This window comes from Pristis pectinata, chromosome 11 (assembly GCF_009764475.1).
Source record: "Pristis pectinata isolate sPriPec2 chromosome 11, sPriPec2.1.pri, whole genome shotgun sequence".
Taxonomy (NCBI): Eukaryota; Metazoa; Chordata; class Chondrichthyes; order Rhinopristiformes; family Pristidae; genus Pristis; species Pristis pectinata.
Genome location: NC_067415.1, coordinates 85,923,645 through 85,945,165, shown reverse-complemented (window position 1 = coordinate 85,945,165; position 21,521 = coordinate 85,923,645). Strand labels below are relative to the sequence as shown.

Sequence of the window (21,521 nt, the reverse complement as noted above, 5' to 3'; positions counted from 1 at the left end):
CTGGAATCTGGAGCAACAAATAATCTGCTGGGGGAACTCAGCGGGTCGAGCAGTGTCTGTGGGAGGAAAGAAATTGTCGATGTTTCGAATCGAAACCCTGCATCGGGAATGTGCTGTTTCTGTGCTGTATGACTCCTTCCCCCTGTCCAGTATAAAGCAGAGCTTCTATCAGGTTATATTAGCTTTTTAAAGCAAGATGCCTACTTCCCACTGCTGTCTCTGTCCCTACGAACAATAAAACGCTGCGGCAAAACTGTCTGGAATTGCTCCTTCCCAAATCCAGCCTCCCTCCTATAGGAGAGAAAGTTGCCAATCTGAGCTAGTCCCATTTGCCCTCATTTGGTGCAGGCATTGTGGGCCGAAGGGCCTGTTCCTGTGCTGTACTGTTCTGTCCAATCCCTCTCAAGCTTTCCTGTCCAGGTAATGAGTTTATTGTTGTCACATGTACCGAGATACAGTGTAAAGCTTTTGTTTGTGTGCCATCCGGACAGATCAATTCATACATACGTATATCGAGGTAGCACAAAAAGGAGGAGAGAGCGCAGAATGCAGTGTTACAGTTACAGAGAAAGTGCAGTGCAGGCAGGCAAAGTGTAAGGGCCATAACAAGGTAGATTGAGAGGTCAAGAGTTCAGCTTTCAGTGTATGAGAGATCCATTTAAGAGTCTTATAACAGTGGGATAGAAGCTGTCCTTGAGCCTGGTGGTACGTGCTTTCAGGCTTTTGTATCTTCTGCCCAATGGGAGGGGGGAGAAGGGAGAATGTTCTGGGTGGGAGGGGTCTATAATTATGTTGTCTGCTTTCCTCAGGCAGTGGGAAGTGTAGACGTAGCCTATGGAGGGGAGGCTGGTTTGCGTGATGTGCTGGGCTGCGTCCACAACTCTCTCCAATTTCTTGCGGTCCTGGGCAGAGCAGTTGCCATACCAAGCCATGATGCATCCAGGTAGGATGCTTTCTATGGTGCATCTGTTTATATATTAAAAACAATTGGTGAGAGTTATTGGGGTTTCCTTTGCTTTCTGAGGAAGTAGAGGCGCTAGTGTGCTTTCTTGGCCACGGTGTCTATGTGATTGGACCAGGACAAATTTTTGGTGGTATTTACACCAGGGAATTTGAATCTCCTGATCTTCTCCACCTCAGCACCATTGATGCACACAGGCGTGTACTCCACCCTGCTTCTTGAGGTCAATGACCAGCTCTTCTGTTTTGCTGATGTTGAGGGAGAAGTTGTCTTGACACCGTGCCACTAGGCTCTCTGTCTCCTTCCTGTACTTTGTCTTGTTGTTTGAGATCTGGCCCACTGCAGTGGTCTCATCTACAAACTTGTAAATGGAGTTAGAGCAGTCCAAATGTCTTTTAAACGTTGAAATTCTAGTTAATGCTTGAAATGATTAGACTGCATCTTGTACCAATCCTCTAGTGTTCTATTATTAACCAAATGACTGTGTGTACTTTGGTCTAGACTTGGAACTAAAGTTACCCAGTGCTTTGGCCAAACAAGCTTTTATTGTCTCAGGCTTTGACCTTAATTAACTTTGAGATGTTTCTTCCTGCTTTCTTGGACTTTTGTCAGAGGCAGCAAAATTTCTGTGTTGTTGGCGGTGAGTCCTTTGGTTCCTGATGGTTAGCTGCTATCCTGTTGTTGGTGTGAAGTGTAGCATTGATTAACTGAAAGGAAACATTGATCTACGTGGGTTTTGTGGTTTTTTTCATTTAACCTTGATATATTTATCTAAACTTTGAAGGTACCTTTCTCTAACAGAAACAGAAAATGACACTCACCAGGTTTCTTTTACTGTTGAATACCTTTCTCTAATTAGTTTCTCTTTCACTGAGATGTCTTGAATACTTGTTTTTTATCGGCAGGATAACCCCGACTTCCTTACAAATAATTTATTCTTGTGTTCGGACCAACTGACAGATCTGTCCTGAAGGTTGTGGTGTTAATTGCACGGTTTAACCTTGGTGTCTTCCAGATCTCATCTTGTACCAAGGGATAGATATGTTATAACTACACCTGCTACCCATGTTGTTTCCTGCTGACTTTAGTGCTTCTACCTTTGGTACAGTACTGTTCTATTCTGTATCAGCTTCTCTGGTACCAAGTACATTGAGGTGTGTGTGTTTTTTATTAATATTTAATCCTGTGACTAGAAGCATACATTTGGAATGTTGTGTGCAGTTCTGCTCACCACACCACGGGAAGGATGCAGTTGCGCTGGAGAGGGTGCAGAGGAGATTCCCCAGGATGTTGGTTGGGTTGGAAGACTTGAGTTATGGGGAGAGATCAGACAGGCTGGGCTTGTTTTCTGTGGAGCGAGGGAGGTTGAGAGGTGACCTCATAGAAGTATATAAGATTATGAGAGGCACAAGTAGGAAATGATTTTTCCAGGGCAGGGGTATCAAAGACATGAGGTTTAAGGTGAGAAAAGGAGTATTAAAGAGGATCTGAGGGGTGCTTTACACAGAAAGGGGTTGATATCTGGAACTCGCTGCCAGAGGAGGTGGTGGAGTCAGATACAATCACTACGTTTAAGAGGCATTGAGAGAGGCGCTCAAACAGGCAAGGCACAGCAGGATAGGGTCCTAATGCAGGAAAGTAGTATTAGCGTAGATGGGCAAAAGGTCAGCATGGACCAGTGGGCCAAAGGGCCTGTTTCTGTGCTGTAAGACTCAGATTGGAAGCAGTAGATGTGGCATGTTTTGATCTTCAAAAGGCATTTAGTGAAGAGCCACATAAAAGGGCCCATTCATTAGCATGGTTACAGGACAGAAAGAGGGGCAAGAATAAATGGATCATTGTCCGGCCAGTAACCAGCTTGTAGTTGGATATTTCATGGGGCTTCAACCACGTACAGGCTGCATTAAATTTCTTCTCCTGGGGTGTGAATGTCCTGGTGATGGCAGCATGTATTGTCCATCTGTAACTGCTCCCAATTGACAAGGTGGTTCACCGGCAATTACATTGGTGGGTCTGGAGACCCCATCTGGATGGACGGGGCTGGGGCGGTCTGGAGACCCCGTCTGGATGGACAGGGCTGGGGCGGTCTGGAGACCCCGTCTGGACGGACAGGACTGGGGCAGCAGATTTCCTCCCTTATGGTTTTTAACGACGTTAAGGTTGTTCCGTGACCTTTGTTACTGAGACTATATTTTTTAATGTTCCAGATTTATTTAATTACTTGAATTGGTATTTCTTGGCTTCCACAGCGGGTTCTAACTTGATCCTTGGATTGATGGTCCAGAGCTGTGGCTATTGATCCAGAAATTAACACTAACACAGGATGTGGTGATCAATATAAATGTTCCCATGTTTGCTGATGATACAAAGTTGGGTGTGAAACAAAGTTGGGAGGAGTGTGTAGAGTGAGGAGGGTCGTCCTACGGATGAGTGCGACCACGCCTGGAGTGCTGGGAAGAGTCTCCGTCAGACGGAGGATGTACTTACCTTGGAGGCAGAGCAAGAAATGTTCACCGGGTTGATTCCTGGATTGAGAGCACTGCCCAAGTAGGAAAGTTGAGCAGAACAAGCCTCTGCTGCCTGGAGATTTGGAAGAATGAGGTGATCTCTGGACACGTGTTTCTGGGGATTTGCAGGGTGGATGGGGCCTTGAGTGCAGAACCAGGGAGCCCAGTCTTGGGGGACAGGGGCGACCATTTAGGACTGAGGTGCGGAGAAGAGGGCTGTGATTCACATCAGAATCAGGTTTATTATCACTGACATATGAAGGGAAATTACAAAAGTAAATGTTGCAAGAAAAAAAGGAATAACGAGGTAATGTTCATGGGTTCATGAAATCTGATGGCGGAGGGGATGAAGCTGTTCCTGAATCATTGAGTGTGGGTCTTCAGGCTCCTGTACCTCCTCCCCGATGGTAGTAACGAGAAGAGGACATGTCCCGGATGGTGAGGGTCCTTAGTGATGGACGCTGCCTTCTTGAGGCATTGCCTCTTGAAGATGTCCTCGGTGGCGGGGAGGGTTGTGCCCGTGATGGAGCTGGCTGAGTCTACAGCCCTCTGCAGCCTCTTGCGATCCTGTGCATTGGAGCCTCTCTACCAGGCTGTGATGCAACCAGTCAGGATGTTCTCCACTGTACATCTAAAGAAATTTGTGACATACCAAATCTCCTCAAACTCCTAATGAAGTAGAGCTCCTGGCGTGCCTTCTTCCTGATTGCATCAATGTGTTGGGCCCAGATCCTCGGAGATGTTGACACCCAGGAACTTGAAGCTGCTCACCCTTTCCACCGCTGACCCCTCAATGAGGACTAGTGTGTGTTCTCCCGACTTCCCCTTTCTGAAGCCCACAATCAGTTCCTTGGTCTTGCTGACGTTGAGTGTGAGGTTGTTGTTGCGACACCACTCAACCAGCTGATCTATCTCACTCCCGTACACCTCCTTGTTGCCACCTGAGAGTAAGAATAGGTTGATTTGGCAGATGAATGTGTGGCTGAGAAATTGGTGCAGGAGGCAGGGTTTCAGATCTGTGGATCATTGGGATCTCTTCTGGGGAAGATACAACCTGTACAAAAGGGACGGGTTACACCGGAACTGGAGGGGGACCAATATCCTTGTGGGCAGGTTTGCTAGAACTGTTGGGGAGGGTTTAAACTAGTTTGGCAGGGGGATGGGAACCAGAGTGATAGGTCAGAGGATGGGGCAGTTGGTTTACAGGTTGATGTAGTGTGTGGAGATAGACTGAGAGGAAGGATAGGCTGCGGATAGGGCAAAATTGCAGTCAGTTGGATGGGCTGAAGTGTGTCTCTTTTAATGCAAGAAGTATCGGGAACAAGGGTGATGAACTTGGAGCATGGGTCAGTACATGGAACTACGATGTTGTGGCCATTACAGAGACTTGACTGTCACAAGGGTGGCGACGGGTGCTGGATGTTCCAGGGTTTAGATATTTCAAAAGGGACAGGGAGGGAGGTAAAAGTGGTGGGGGAGTGGCATTGCCGATCAGGGACAGTATCACAGCTGCAGAAAGGGAAGACATCCTGAAGGGATCGTCTACTGCGTGGGTGTGGGTGGAGGTCAGAAACAAGAAGGGAGCGATCACTCTATTGAGGGTATTCTACAGACCCCCCCCCAATAGCAGCAGAGACACCGAGGAACAGATCAGGAGGCTGATTTGTGAAAGGCGCAAAAATAACAGGGTTGTTGTCATGGGTGATTTCAACTTCCCTAATATTGATTGGTGCATCCTTAGTGCAAAAGGTTTGGATGGGGCAGAGTTTGTTAGGTGTGTCCAGGAAGGACTCCTGACACAATATGTTGACAGGCTGGGTAGAGAGGCCATTCTGGATATGGTACTAGGCAATGAACCTGGTCAGGTGTCAGATCTCTCAGTGGGTGAGCATTTCTGAGACGGTGGCCACAACTCCCTGACCTTTACCCTTACCTTAGAGAGGGATAGGAGCCAATGGAATAGGAAAGTACTTAATTGGGGCAGGGGAAATTCTGATGCTATTAGGCAGGAACTTGGGGGTGTAAATTGGGAGCAGATGTACTTGGGGAAATGCACAATGGAAATGTGGAGGTTGTTTAGAGATCACTTGCAGGGGGTTCTGGATAGGTTTGTCCCACTGAGGCAGGAAAAGGATGGTAGGGTGAAGGAACCATGGTTGACGAGATGTGGAGTATCTAGTGAAGAGGAAGAAAGAATCTTACTTAAGATTTAGGAAGCATGGATCAAACAGGGCTCTAAGAGAGTTACAAGGTAGCCAGGAAGGAGCTTAATGGACTTAGGAGAGCTAGAAGGGGACAGGAGAAGGCTTCGGCGAGTAGGATTAGGCAAAACCCCAAGGCGTTCTACTCGTACGTGAAGAATAGGAGGATGATGAGAGTGAGGGTAGGACCAATCAGGGATAAAAGAGGAAACGTGTGCCTGGAGTCGGAGGAGGTCCTTAATGAATACTTTGCTTCAGCATTCACCTGTGAGAGAGACCTTGACGTTTGTGAGGACAGCATAAAACAGGCTGATAAGCTAGAACATGTTGATGTTAGGAAGGAGGATGTGCTGGAACTTTTGGAAAATTGTTAGGATAGATAAGTCTCCAGGGCTGGATGGGATATGTCCCAGGATACTACGGGAAGCGAGGGAAGAGATTTCTGAGCCCTTGGTGATGATCTTTGCATCCTCACTGGCCGCAGGAGTAGCGCCAGATGATTGCAGGGTGACAAATGTTATTCCTTTGTTCAAGAAAGGGAGTAGGGATAACCCTGGGAATCTTGGAGAAGCATAGGCTGATTAGGGACAGGTAGCGTGGCTTTGTGAGGGGCAGGTCATGCCTCACGAGCCTGATTAAATTCTTTGAGGATTTGACAAAACACATTGATGAAGGTAGAGCAGTGGATGTGGTGTACATGGATTTTAGTAAGGCATTTGATAACGTTCCCTATGATAGGCTCATTCAAAAGGTCAGGAGGCATGGGATCCAGGGAAACCTGGCTGTGTGGATTCAGAATTTTCTTGCCCATAGAAGGCAAAGGGTGGTTGTAGATGGAGCATATTCTGCCTGGAGGTCGGTGACCTGTGGTGTTCTGCAGGGATCTGTTCTGGGACCCTGCTCTTCATGATTTTTATAAATGACTTGGATGAGGATGTGGAAGGGTGGGTTAGTAAGTTTGCAGATGACACAAAGGTCGGTGGTGTTGTGGGTAGTGTAGAAGGTTGTCGAGGGTTACAACGGGACATTGATAGGATGCAAAGCTGGGCTGAGAAGTGGCAGATGGAGTTCAACCCAGAAAAGTGTGAAGTGATTCACTTTGGAAGGTCTTCTTTGAAGGCAGAGTACAAGGTTAATGTCAGGACGCAGCAGTATGGAGGAACAGAGGGATCTTGGGGTCCACATCCATAGATCCCTCAGTTGCTGCGCAGGTCGATAGGGTTGTTAAGAAGGTGTATGGAGTGTTGGCCTTCATTAGTCAGGGGATTGAGTTCAAGAGCTGTGAGGTGATGTTGCAGCTCTATAGAACTCTGGTTAGACCCCACTTCAGTTCTGGTCACTTCATTATAGGAAGGATGTGGAAGCTTTAGAGAGGGTGCAGAGGAGATTTACTGCCTGGATTGGAGAGCATATCTTATGAGAATAGGTTGTGCAAGCTCGGGCTTTTCTCTTTGGAGAGGAGGAGGATGAGAGGTGACCTGATAGAGGTGTACAAGATGATAAGAGGCATAGATCGAGTGGACAGCAAGAGACTTTTTCCCCGGATAGAAGAGGGGGCCTAATTTTAAGGTGATTGGAGGAAGGTACAGAGGGGTTTTTTACCCCCTGTAAAAGGTAACCCCTCAGAGCTAAGTTTTTTTTACACACAGAGTGGTGGGTGCATGGAACGCGCTGCCAGGGGTGGTGGTGGGGGCAGATACATTAGGGTCATTTAAGAGACTCTGAGATAGGCACATGGATTATAGAAAAATGGAGGGCACTGAGTTCAAGAGTCGGGAAATTATGTTGCAGTTTAATAAAACTCTGGTTAGGCCGCATCTGGATTATTGCTCTCAGGTTTGGTTGCCCTGTTATAGGAAGGATGTGAAGCTTTGGAGAGGGCGCAGAGGAGGTTCACCAGGATGCTGCCTGGATTAGTGGGCATGTGCTCCAAGGAGAGGTTTTCTCTGGAGTGTCGGAGACTGAGAGGAGACCTGATAGAAGTTTATAAAAATTATGAGAGGCATAGATAGAGCAGACAGATAGTATCCTTTATCCCAGGGTTGAAATGGCTAATACTAGAGGGCATGCATTTAAGATGTGTGGGGTAAGTTTTTTTTACACAGAGTGGTGGGTGCCTGGAATGTGCTGCCAGTGGTGGGGGTAGAGACAACACTGATATGAGAGAGGCTCTTGAAAAGGCACATGAATATGCAGAGAATGGAAGGATATGGACCTTGTGCTGGCAGCATCCGTCACTGAGGAGCCTCACCACCCGGGACGTGCCCCCTTCTCATTACTACCATCGGGGAGGAGGTACAGGAGCCTGAAGACCCACACTCAACGATTCAGGAACAGCTTCTTCCCCTCCGCCATCAGATTTCTGAACGGTCCATGAACCCATGAACACTACCTCGTTATTCCTTTTTTTTTGCACTATTTATTTTTGTAATTTACAGTAATTTTATGTCTTTGCACTGTACTGCTGCCACAAAACAACACATTTCATGACATCTGAGTGAGTGATAATAAACCTGATTCTGAGAAGGGATTAGTTTAGTTAATTTGGCACAACATCGTGGGCTGAGGGGCCTGTGCCTGTTCTATGTTCTATGGCAATAAGTGTTTTAACAAATTCTTTAATGGTCGGTGGAGGCAGAATTACTATCAGGTTAACGGCCTTTTGTCAGAGCTCTTTTGATGAAAAGTCATGAAACTGAATCATTCTCCCTCTCTCCCCACACTCTCTCCCCCCACACTCTCCTCTCCGCCCCTCTCCCCCCCCCCACCACCTCCCCCAGTGCTGCCTGACCTGAGTGTTCCCAGCAATCTCTGTTTTTATTTAAGATTTCCAGTATCTGTGGGTTTTTTTGCTGGGCTGTTTACTCAGTTGTACAAGTTTAATGGGATGAAGGTCTAGACTGGGGAATCTGTGTGGCTCCATCTGGAATTCAGATTCAGAGCCTGAACTGGAATTCTGAGGACCAAGTATGTGTGATTTGATTGGCTGGTCTTTGGTAGTGATAAATCTAGAGCAGTTACTTTTGGATTTAATGAACTTATGTAGTTACCACGTCTTTTAAAAATCTAGCTGGAAGAATAAAGATCATCTTTAAGTAATGGTAAATTCTTGCCACTGCCGATGTCTGATTCAGTCAGTCAGGGCTCTTCAGTTGGGGTACCCATTGCCCTGGAGTCTGTGGTTACAGGGGAGCGTCCGGCACTGTGTTGCTTAGCCTGGACTAGAGGAAACCCCCTGACTGCATCACCCCATCTTCCAGTCAGTGGGACCCCCAGCCTTTGCCCCTCCCTCACATACAGCTCCGGAACCCACCTTCTCCTGATTGGTGTGGAGCTGTGGGCAGCTCAGCACATCACGGAAACCAGCCTCCCCTCCATGGACTCTGCCTATACTTCTCGCTGCCTCGGTAAAACAACCAACGTAATCAAAGACCCCACCCACCCCGGACATTCTCTCTCCTTCCCCCCTCCCATCAGGCAGAAGATACAGAAGTCTGAAAGCACGTACCACCAGGCTCAAGGACAGCTTCTATCCCACTGTTATAAAACTATTGAACAGCTCCCTAGCACAATAAGATGGACTCTTGACCTCACAACCTACCTCATTATGACCTTGCACCTTATTGTCTGCCTGCCCTACAATTTCTTTGTAAATGTAACACTTTATTCTGCATTCAGTATTGTTTTACCTTGCACTACCTCGATGCACTGTGATGAAATGATCTGTATGGTGTGCAAGATGAGTTTTTCACTGTACCTTGGTACATGTGACAACAATAAACCAATTCCATTCCCATCCTGTTGGTCCAGGGTGTGCATTGCTCATGGACTGTCCCCAGTGACGTGCTGACTCCTCACAGGTTTGGGTCCTGTGGTCACCTCCTGGTTTGCATCACCCACCTATTGAGTCTCACCCCCATCACACACATTCTGCTACACATGATGGTGTCCACTCTCTGCCACTGACTCACAAGCCACCCCCCTCTCTCTACCTGGGTGTCTCTCCTTTAAGAAGCTCTTTAAAACCTACCCCCCTGTCGGGGCTTCTGGTCTCCTACCCTCGCCTCTCCTTGAGCCACCTTCTATATGGCCACGGTGACTTACCCCTTGTGTGTGTGGGTGAGGGGTAGAATGGGGGGGGAGTTGGTGGGAACATGGGGAGAATGAAATGGGATGGGTTAGTGTAAATGGGGGGCAGACTCGGTGGGCCGAAGGTCCTGTTTCTGTGCTGTGTCTCTCTGTGACTATTGGACACATTCACAAAGCAGCTCCCTCCCTTTTACAGGTGATGTGGGAGCAAACCAGTTGAGAACAGACGCCACTGGTCTTTGTCTCAGCTCTGTTTAGCATGCAAATTTATGGAAGTTAGCAGATTGAGAAGGGGCCGAGATGTTTGCTCCCATTTCTGGAAGAAAAGATACTGGAATCGGCTGGTGTCAGTTAGCAGAGTGTGCAGACGGCAGGAAGCTGCAGGTGGTCTGGATGGAGAAGTGGCAAATGGGATTTGAGCTCCCTCGAGAATGGGCATCGAGAGAGCTGGAGGAACACTGGAGTTCATAGCCACATGTCGCTGAAGGTAGGACAGGTGGATGAGGTGGTTGGGAAGGTAGACCTGCCTTTCAGCACAGTGTGCAGGAGCAGGGAGGTCACGCTCGAACTGTCCAAGTCACTGACTCGACCATAGCAAGAGCAATCTGTACGGTTTGGTCACCACACTGGCAAGATGTCTTGGCACTGGGGAGGCAGCAGAGGTTTGCCAGGGTGTTTACAGGGCTGGGGAGTTTAGTTATGGTGGAGCTGGCTTTCTTGAGAACAGTGGAGGCTGGTATGAAAATGTTGCACAAGCCAGGATGAATTGCAAAGGATCCATTTCCCTCAGCAGGGGGCAGTTGGTTTGTGTTGATTGGTAGAAAGGTTGGAGAGAAAACCTTGTCACCTCAGAGGTGGCAGGTCTGGAACTTGCTGCCTGAAAGTGTGGGAGAGGCAGAAATGGTCGCCACATTTAAGATATCCCTGGGTAGGCACCTGTAGAGTTGTAACCTCCACACTGCGCTGTGGTTAGTAGGAAAGGTATGGATTAGGGCCCCAATCATTCACCGTGATTTGGCTGAGGGGGCCAACTGTAACTTCTCCAAGTTCTGCTGAGCGGACTGAGAGTCGGGAGGAGGAAGTGTCAAGGGAATAGAGACAAACTGAATGGGTGAGAGTATGGCGGAATATAATGAGGAGCAATGCGTGGCCGTTCACTTTGCTGCACAGACCATTTAATGGTGCAGGATCAGGAAATATTAATGCTCTGATGTACACAAGTTACTGAAAGCCAGCAAGCAGGTGCAGCAGCTGATCAGGAAAGCAAATGGTGTGTTGGAAAATTGAAAAACTGCAGGTGCTGGAAATCTGAGATAAAAACCAACAATGCCGGAAACACTCAGCGGGTCAGGCGGCATCTGTGGAGTGAGATGAAGTTAACATTTCACGCCCAGTGCAGCTGGTGCCTCACATCTCCAGTGATGCAGGTTTGATCCTGAACTCGGGTGCTGTCTGTGTGGAGTTTGCACGTTCTCCCTGTGACCCTGTGGGTTCCCCCCGGGTGCTCTGGTTTCCTCCCACTTCCCAAAGACGTACGGGTTTGTGGGTTGATTGTCCACTGTAAATTGCTGCTCAAGTGCAGGTGAGGGGTAGAATCAGGAGGTTGTTGATGGGGATGAGAATAAAATGAGTTCGGTGTAATGGATGCTCAATTATTGGCTTCGACTGAGAAGGCAGAAAAGCCGGCTTCTGTGCTGTGAGACTTTATGATCATTCATTAGAATGGCGCGCCAGTCTTTGTTATGAGAACACAAGAAAATAGGAGAAGTGGGCCACTTGGCCCCTCGAGCCTGTCCCAACTAGTATTGTGTAAATTTGTAGCAATGATCCACTGGTTTTAGGGAGGAGAGAGTTTTGCTGTATGATGCTGTAGGCTAGGCCTGTACTCTCCAGAATTCAGAAGAATGAAAGATCTCATTGAAACAAGTTCTTGCACGTCTCACGGGCTGATGTGGGCAGGGTGTTTCCTTTCACTAAGGAATCCTGAAGCAGAATGAGGGGCCAGCCCTCGAGGAGAAATCTATTCACTCAGAAGGTGGTAAATCTTTGGAGTTTTCTACCCCGTTGGGTTGTGGAGGCTCCGTCACTGATTTCACTCACAACAGAGATCACGAGGTTTCTGGTTATCGAGGGTTAACGGTTCTGGGGTAGGAAGCCGGACAATGAATCGAAGGGTCAGATTGCCTGCTTCTGCTGCCAGTCCTTGTGTTGGATCAAGAGCTGGGAAGTGAGGTTGGTCTGAGCAGACATTTTGGGTCAGGATGCACCAGGTGCAGAAATTTCAATGCTTTTTGCAAATATTTATTTTTTGCTTGGATTGAAGCTGGCCGTTACACTCTGCAGCCACTGGGTGGTGCCTCTGTTAAACCACCCAGGTTACTCTGATTTGGATTCTGCCTCTTCTCATTGTCACAGTAGTTTGGGAATCCACTGCACCTTTCTGGTGAGGGTCCACAGGAATTCCACCCACATTGCACCACTTATATTGGAAGAGTATGCAAGGTGCTCACGGGTGTCATTAAATTAAATTTGGTTTGATTTATTGTTGTCACGTACCGAGGTACAGTGAAAAGCTTTTCTTTGCCTGCTATCCAGACAGATCATTCCCTACATAAGTGCATCGAGGTAGTGAAAAAGTAAAGCAGAAGGCAAAATGTAGAGTTGCAGTTACAGAGAAAATGCAAAGCTGGTAAATCAATGAAGTGCAAGGGCCACGACGAGGTAGATTGGGAGATCAAGAGTTCATCTTTTAGCATCTAAGAGCTCTGTTCTAGAGTCTTATAACAACAGGATAGAAGCTGTCTTTGAACCTGGTGGTATGTGCTCTCAAGCTTTTGTATTGAAGAGAGAATGTCTGGGGTGGGAGGGGTCCTTGATTATGTTGGCTGCTTTCCCAAGGCAGTGGGAAGTTTAGACAGAGTCCATGGAGGGGAGGCTGGTTTGCGTGATGGACTGGGCTGTGTCCACGACTCTCTGCAGTTTCTTGCAGTCATGGGCAGAGCAGTTGCCACACCAAGCCGTGATGCATCCGGATAGGATGCTTTCTATGGTGCATCTGTAGAAATTGGAGTCATCGGGGACGTGCCGAAATTTGACACCAACTCACCGAAAGAGACGTTGGGATAACAGTGTAGCCTCTGTTCTAAAGAAAGCAGTGTCAGGCCAGCTCATCTTTCTTCAGTCTTACCAACCTCTGTGTAATCCTCCACTACTTCCTCTCCATTGCTGTCACACATTTCCTGTAGTGACGACCCAGTGCTCCAGCTGCGGTGCAATGTTTTATATGGGTCATAGTCATCCAGCACAGAAGCAGGCCCTTCAGCTCACCTCGTCCATACTGACCACCAAGTACCTGTCTACGTTAATCCCACTTTCCAGCACTTGACGTTCAAGTGTGGGTCCCGATACCCAAACGTTGTGAGGGTCTCTGCCTCCACCTCCCCCGCAGACAGTGCTTTCCAGATTCCAACCACACTCTGTGAGAAGATTCTTTCTCCCATCCTCTCTGAACCCCTTACCCTAAACCTGTTCCTTGTAGTTTTAGATACCTCTGCCATGGGGAAAAAATTCCTACTATCTACCATATCTATGTCCCTTATAATTTTGTACACCTCTATCAGCTCCCCCCTCAGCCACCTCCTCTCCAGGGAAGATAAACCCTGTCCATCCAGTCTCTCCTTATAACTGAACTGCTCCACCCCAGGCAACATCCTGGGCAATCTCCTCTGCACCCTCTCCAGTGCAAGCATGTCCTTCCCACAGTGTGGTGACCACAGCTGTACAGTGTTCCAGCTGTGGTCTAATCCATGTTTTATACTAGTGTCTTGTGCTCATAACGTGCGGTACAGTACACCCCCATGTCACAGAGGGATTGCATTCCTTAATAAAACATCCGCACACGATTTTCCATAACACAAACTCTTGACAAAAATTGACAAAATTGTTGTTTCTCTTGCATTTTTAGTTATTCTTTCTAACATAAATTCTGTAAGAGTGAATTTTTATTTCTCATCTCAAGTTTTTTGCAAGTGATTTGTGAATTTTGTAAGGCGACTGTCTATTACCCGAACTGCTGTAACACAAGGGGTGCATGATGTTTGTTTCCATAAAGCCCCTCTTCCTGAGTTAATTCCAATTACCCACTGATTCTTGAGGCCTCCCAGTCACCAACCATCTGTTGTTTATTCATTTGATCACAGAGGTTTCTAAAGAAGGTTAAGGAAGCTGAGACATTTGGGGAGAATCAGAGCACAGATTTAGGAGCAAGAGCACAGATTTAGGAGCAGTATCATGGAATCATAGAACAGTACAGCACAATACAGGCCCTTTGGCCCACAATGTTGTGCCGACCTTTAAACCTCGCCTAAGACTATCTATCTCACCCCTTCCTCCCACATATCCCTCTATTTTAAATTCCTCCATATGCTTATCTAGCAATCTCTTGAATTTGACCAATGTACCTGCCTCCACCACCACCCCAGGCAGCACATTCCATGCCCCAACCACTCTCTGGGTAAAAAACCTTCCTCTGACATCTCCCTTGAACTTCCCACCCATTACTTTAAAGCCATGCCCTCTTGTATTGAGCATTGGTGCCCTGGGAAAGAGGTGCTGGCTGTCCACTCTATCTATTCCTCTTAATATTTTGTACACCTCTATCATGTCTCCTCTCATCCTCCTCTCCAAAGAGTAAAGCCCTAGCTCCCTTAGTCTCTCCTCATAATGCATACTCTCCAAACCAGGCAGCATCCTGGTAAATCTCCTCTGCACCCTTTCCAATGCTTCCACATCCGTCCTATAATGAGGCAACCAGAACTGAAATCCGTTACCTGCACTACCCAGAATCCGGCCAGTAACTTTGTACTCTGCCTTGGAGTTTGTCCTTCCAAAGTGTACCACCTCGCACTTCTCCGGATTGAACTCCATCTGCCACTCCTCAGCCCAACTCTGCATCCTATAGGAGCAGTATGTTGCTGGAGATCAGGGGAAGGGTGCAGTCAGACCACGGATGGATTTGAGTCAGGGTTGTACATATGGACTGGCAGGGGGTAGCAGGAACACAGCTCTCTGAACACAAAATAAATCAATAAGCACATTGGGAGATAAAAATAAATAAAAAAAGTGCTGGAAATGTAAAACAGAAACAGAAAATGCTGGAAACACTCAACAGGTCGGACAGCATCTGTGGAGAGAGAAACTGGGTTAACGCTTCAGATGTTACCACATTGTGCTCTTAGTTCATGAAGCTGAGGACGTTTCTAAACCATAGATTTTACACTAGGAAATGCCAGTTAGGAGGTTGAATTCACTGTCTAACTGTGCATGGAAAGTGCAATAAAGCAAATGAAATACAGGATTAAGAGAGAGAAGAAGATGAAGCAAAAGGTGATTTTTTTTTAAGGCTCCAAGAACTATTATAATCTGGATAAATGAGTTTGGAGGATTGAATTATCTGGTCCAGTGGACTTGTTTGGTAGTAATTCAAGTTAGAGTAATAGTTATACAGCATGGAGACAGGACATTTTGTCCAACTTGTCCATGCCAACTAAGGTGCCTTCCTATCTGCCTGCGTTTGGCCCATATCCCTCTAACCCTTTCCTATCCATGTACCTGTATAAATGATGTAATTGTACCTTCCTCTGGCAGCTCATTTCACCTCATTCCCTCTGCGGAAAAACTTGCTCCTCGGATTCCCTTTAAATTTTTCCCATCTCACCTTAAACTTATGCCCTCTAGTTTTAGACTCCCCTACCCTGGGGAAAAAGCCTGACCATTCACTTTATGTACACCCCTCCCAATGTTAGAAACCTCAGCCTCCTCCTCTCCGGGGGGCCTAAAAGCCCCAGTGTCTCCTTATAACTCAGGCCCTCCAGTCCCTGCAACATCCTTGTGAATCAGAAGTTGCTCACAATGTTTGAAAATTCACCAGAATGCACGTGCTTACTGCTCAGCTAGTAGGGAGTGTAGGGAGTCTGCAGTTTTGTGATGGGACACTGGTGCAACAAACCTCGCAGGGGAGCAGGACAACTTGGATTCCAGCTCTGTTGCAGGGTCTTCGACCGGAGACTTTAACCCTGCTTCTCTCTCCATTGATGCTGCCTGACCTGCTGAGTGTTTCCAGTATTTTCTATTTTTACTTGAACACATTGAGATCCTTAATGATGTAGATGTACATTGTGCATCAATTTAAAGTGCCTCTCCAAAGGCAGTTGAGTTAAATTCTTGCCTGTATACTGCCTGTTAATTTTTTAAGTGGAGGCATTGCTGTACCTAGGGCTGGTCTACGTCAGTGAGCAGGACACGGAACAGGTTAGAACCATGGACGGGAGTTTGGGAAGAGTTGTGGCAACGGGCTGTTGAACTGTGGAGAGTCTTGCAGCAAAATATGGCAATGTATGTCCCTTAACCACCATTTAATCAAGAACACTGGTGCGACAGTCCTGTGGGGATAGTATGAAGTCCCAGGCGCGACCAAGACTTGAGTCCGGCAGCAGTGTATGTTTACCATGGATATCTCAGTCAGCAAGACACTGATGGTGCACTTTACCTTGGCAGTAGCCAGCGTGAGTCAGTGTTTTGTCCTGTACAGTTTTGCACTGATTGTGCACTTGAGGGGAAGGGAGGGGGCCTTTACACAATCCATTTGGGTGAAGAGTCTTGTAGACCTTTGAAGTTGGAGGTGACAGGAGTCTAGGTTAAATACAATCCATATTCAAACATTTGAGCTTTCCGAGAAAACATTTTTAAAAAAAGCAGCTTGCCATTAGTGAATTTTAGTGTCGGTTTCCAATCTGTGTCTTGTGAAAGAAGATATTCACATGTTCCTTGCTGTTCACCGGGAGTGTCACCTTCTCCACCTGGTGCAGCTTGATTTAATCCTCATCTTATGACTTGACAAGTGAGTAATGACTTGGCAGAACAATAGTTGCCTTGACCACAGTTGCATTGACATCACTGAGGATGTGGAACGCGCTCCCACTGGGCCTGGTGGAGGTAAAGGACCGAAATAGGTCCAAGAGGAAGCTGGATTAGCACAAAGCAGAGAAGGGAGTTGGAGTTGGGAGGGGCAAATTAACTGCTTCTGCAATGTAATAGTTTCCGCAAACTCATTTAAAATATATTATGCAACTGCTTTTGCACAGTTTAATCCCCGATCCTGAATACCTCCCACATTACTTTTTCTCCACTTGCAAGAATATCTTCTGCTTCCTGCTCAACAAACGTAAGTCTGGTGGCACAGCAGGTTTTTGTTCATTGTGTATCCCTTGATAATTGTTCCTCTTTCAAACCCACTGCTTCAAACATAAAGCTCTCTATTTTATAGGTTTATATTTCAAATGCTCTTATTTAACAGCTATGCCTAAAGCCTTTTGATTTTGTAATCTGCAGGCAACATGACCAATGTATTTGTGTACGGCACTCTCAAGAAAGGCCAGCCCAACCACCACTACATGATCGATGGAACCCAGGGGAAAGGGAAGTACTGTGGCAGCGGCGTTACAGCAGAGAAGTATCCACTAGTGGTTGCGGGAAAATACAACATTCCCTTTCTGCTTGATGAGCCAGGATCGGGACAGGAAGTCTCTGGAGAGATTTACACCATCGATGCTCAGCTGTTGCAGTTCCTGGACGAGTTTGAATCTTGCCCGGAACTGTACCAACGCAAACAGGTGAAGATCCGCACAGTGGAGTGGGAAGCTTCGGACAAGATGCTGGGCGTTCAGCCGGATGCTGATGGAATGCTCCTGTGCTTTCTGTACTGCACAAATACATTCGACAGAGAGTGGCTGAAGCTTCCTTACTATAGCAACTATGATGCCTTTGGGAAGTTTGGGCAGCCAAAGTATGTCCTACGAGAGTGTAGGTAAATACAAGTCTTAAGGATGATGGCTTGACCAGCTAGGTTTTCAATCTAGATTCATTAATATAAATAATCTTGTTGATTATGTCTCAAGTTTATTAAATTTTATTCCATACCTAATCTGTAGTGCTCTTTTAAAGTCATTTGCTAAGGATAGAAATTGTACAGTTAAACATTATTCAAGGTAGGCACGTTACCCGTGTTTGCATTAGTTACATGCAAACTTGGCTGTGTATTTTTGAAGACTATTTTATTTACAGGTTTGGCATTGTGAGCCACATTAGTGTCATAGAGAATGGCTGACTGTTTCCATTGCTACAGAAGCAGTCTTACTGTCACTCAGACTGTATTCCGATCCCAGTGCTGATCTGGCAGTACATTTTATTTTGGGTATGATGACAATAATACTGAGTGCTCCAGGCCATTTAGTTAAATGTCATCAGAAAATTGGCAAGAAAACACCTTTAATTTCACTCATTGTATTGTCTATGCAGCTAACTGTGGGGTTTTACCAAGGAAGATGTGGAGAGGTTGTGTCTTAAACTCTTAAAAAGTAGGGATCACTGTTGAAAAATAATTTAAAAAGAGATGGGCAATTTTTTTCTTTCTTGAGATAGTGGGCTTTTTGAGGAAGACATGACAGAACGTTTGAAGGCGGAGGTAGATGGATTCTCAATCACTAAGGGATTGAAATCAGAGGAGCCATGATTTTGTTAAATGGCAGAGCAGGCTTGAGGGGCTGGCTGTTCTCCTGATTTGAATGCCTGTGTATTGATTAAATGGATCTGATTTAGTTGTCGGACTTGCCAGTAGCAGATTCAATTGATTGAACACAAAAACATGCCTCACTTTACGTCCACCTTCCGTGGATAACCTGATCTCTGTTCAGTCCTGAGGAAGAGGCATTTGGAGAACAGAGTGTCCATTTTCTGTTGAGGTAAGTGACAGTCATTCTGAATTGTTAACCACTCTTTCAGAATTATCACACAAAATTCTGCAAACAGTAATAAATATTAGAGGCATCATTTTAAAAAAAAATCCATACAGGAATGTACATTGGAGTTACAGGTTGGAGTTGTAATCAAAAATCTAGAGACATGATGCAAAGTAAATCTTAAACACTCTGAAAACACATCACTCAAACTCTATTAGAACATCTCCTTCTCCAACTGTGTCTCCTGGCTTGCAGTTTATTTCTTTAACCTAAACAAAAGATTGCGATTGTAAGACAGTGTGTGTAAAGAGCTCACCGACCATGTTCCAACTACCAGACCTTTCCATGTGCTGTTCAGTTGTTGTAACCGACTTCTGTTCTCTGCTCATGTTTGTCTGCGATCCTTCCCTCCCTTCCCTTCTCCCCCTCCCTCCCCACTCTCCCTCCACCCCCTCTCCCCCCCTCCCCCTCCTCTCCTCCCCCCCTCCCCCTTCCCCCTTCTCCTCCCCCCCTCCCCCTTCCCCCTTCTCCTCCCCCTCTCCCCCTCCCCTCTCCCCCTCCCCCCTTCCTCCCCCCTCCCCCCCTCCCCTCCTCCCCCCTCCCCTCCTCCCCTCTCCCCTCCCCCCCCTTTCCTCCCCCATCCCCCCCTTTCCTCCCCCATGTCACAGAAGAACTGAATGCTAAATCTGCCCCAGTCAGCCTACCTTTCCAAATTTAATTGCCATCAAACTGTTCTGCATCTTCATTGCTTCGATTACACACACCTCCTGCCCTTCTGAAACCTACACAGGATGTTTAATAAAAACTGATGAAGGTAAACAAAGTATTTTAAGAACAGCCAACATGCTAACACTTCCGAAAGACACAGCTTCACTCACAAGTTCATAGAAAGAAGCCGCTGGTGCCAGCTCTGTGGAGTTCATTATTTATCCTATTTCAATTCTCTATTAAATGAAAAATCAAAAACACTGCAGATACTGGAAATCTGAAACAGAAATGGGAACTGCAAGAAACACACAGCAGGTCAGGCAGCATCTGGGAAGAGAGAAACGTTTAACATTTCAGTCTGAAGGACCCCTTGTCAGCACTGGGAGAGAGAGAACAGTTAGCTTTCAGCACCAGAGACAGGAGGGGAGGGATGGGTAGGGGGGAGTGAAGGTCTCTGCTGGGATGAGACCAAATGAGTGGTCGTTACAAGCTTCTTTGTCACAGACAGAAGGGCCTGTTTCTGTGCTGTACAACTCCAAGACTCTACATCTGCCCTTTGTTGCCTATGGGTCTACTCACGCAGAGTTCCCCACACAAATCATTGACCACATCCACACTCAAACGCAATTGGACATTTACAACCGAGAACAGTATTCCTGTAAAATAAACTGCAGCATTTCTCTTATTAGTGGTTAAAAAACAAAACATTAAAGGCACAAAGTAGAATAAGTCGGGGCTGACAGACATTACAGAGATGTGGTTGCAAAATATCCAAGATTGCAAGTTAAATATTCCAACACGCATACCTTTTCGAAGGGACAGGCAAATTAGGGAAGGAAGTGGGACTGCCCTGATGATAAAGGCAAGAGGGAGGAATCTTAGCTCAGGAAAACAAAAAATTAAACCAGTTTCAGTGGAGCTAAGAAACAGCAAGAAGCAGAAAACATTGGTGGGAGTTGTCCATAGGACCCCAAACCACAGAGGCGATCATGCGCATGGTAGAAATCAGGGAATTAGAGGGGCATTTGATCAAGGGGGGGCTTTACATAAAAACTGGGCAAACCAAATTAAAGTAATAGCGTAGAGGTTGAATTTATGGCGATGATGTAGATCAGTAATGTTGTGGAATCAATGAGAGAACAGGTTATTTTGTGTAATGAGAAAGGATTAATTGAGGGTCTGATAATCATGGGACCTTCAGGGAACCGTGATCATAACATGACAAGAATTTTATGTAAAGAATGGAAGTAATTTAACTTGATCTGAAACCAGGTTCAAAGCTGAACAAAGCAAACTACAAAAGTAAGAGGTGTGAAGGGGGAATTACATTAAAAGATGTAACAGGAAAACAGCGATGGTGAACTTTTAAAGAATACATAGCATTCAAGGCAAAAAAAGGGGAAGAAGATCCAGCCATGGCTATTGAGGATGATAGTATTAGATCAAAGAAAAAGCATTAAATAGGAAAGGGGAGGCAGAATATTAGGATATGCCAGTGAGAATCAGAACTGATACTACAAATGCTCTGTAGGTAAGTTAAAAGGAAAAGATGAGCTAAAATTAATGTGGGTCCCTTACAGACCAAGACGTGAGAAACTTGGAGGGGGTCCGGGGGGGGGGGGGGGGGGGGGGGGGGGGGGGCAGGAATTGGGAAAGGTGGTGAATAAATAGAGCCACATACAGTGCAGAAACAGGCCTTTCTGCTGACCACATCCATGCTGACTAGCAAACACCCATCTAACATGAATCGCAATGTTTGGTGTCCATCCTCATGGAAGGTGATTGAAGAAAACAGTCCAGAAACAATGGAGGTCTTAAGCACCTCAGCACCGAAAATTGCAGTTAGACAACAGCTAGTTTTGGAGAAATGAATGGCCCTGAAGCTGATGACTTGCATCCAAGGAGGGTTGGAGACAGTGCATGCATTGCTTGTCATCTTCCAAAACTCCATAGACTCTAGAACAGTTCACACTGCCTGGAAAGGAGCAAAATAGTGGGAACACCACGAATTGAGAAAAGAGGGAAAGAGAAGACAGGGAACTTTATTTTAAACTTTATGCAGCAGGTAGCAGGCCCTTCCGGCCCAACGAGCCTGTGCCGCACAATTACACCCATGTTAACCTACTAACCCATATGTCTTTGGAATGTGGGAGGAAACCGGAGCACTCGGAGGAAACCCACGCAGACACGGGGAGAACGTACAAACTCCTCACAGACAGCAACGGAAATTGAACCCCGATTGCTGGCACTGTAATAGCGT

General features: G+C 46.5%; 2 protein-coding genes across 7 annotated transcripts in view; one reads left to right on the top strand and one right to left on the bottom strand.

Moving 5' to 3' along the window:
- Positions 1-17,739, top strand: part of LOC127575769 (gamma-glutamylaminecyclotransferase-like) — a 29,877-nt gene extending 12,138 nt beyond the window's left edge. For 2 of the 5 annotated variants that reach the window (XM_052025835.1, XM_052025834.1), the window contains one exon: positions 17,148-17,739. In XM_052025835.1, the coding sequence (XP_051881795.1) occupies positions 17,153-17,626 (474 nt within the window). In that variant the 5' untranslated portion in view covers positions 17,148-17,152 and the 3' untranslated portion in view covers positions 17,627-17,739. Of the gene's footprint in view, positions 1-809; positions 944-1,586; positions 1,602-16,807; positions 16,981-17,147 lie in introns of those variants that run through there. The other 3 variants (XM_052025831.1, XM_052025836.1, XM_052025832.1) reach the window with 3 other exon arrangements.
- Positions 17,718-21,521, bottom strand: part of pcca (propionyl-CoA carboxylase subunit alpha) — a 314,348-nt gene continuing 310,544 nt past the window's right edge. Inside the window, exons 20-21 of one of the 2 annotated variants that reach the window (XM_052025830.1) lie at positions 19,258-19,335; positions 17,718-18,822 (exon numbers count right to left, since the gene is read on the bottom strand). In XM_052025830.1, coding sequence (XP_051881790.1) covers positions 18,754-18,822; positions 19,258-19,335 — 147 coding nt within the window. In that variant the 3' untranslated portion in view covers positions 17,718-18,753. The remainder of the gene's footprint in view (positions 18,823-19,257; positions 19,336-21,521) is intronic. The other variant, XM_052025829.1, reaches the window with a different exon arrangement.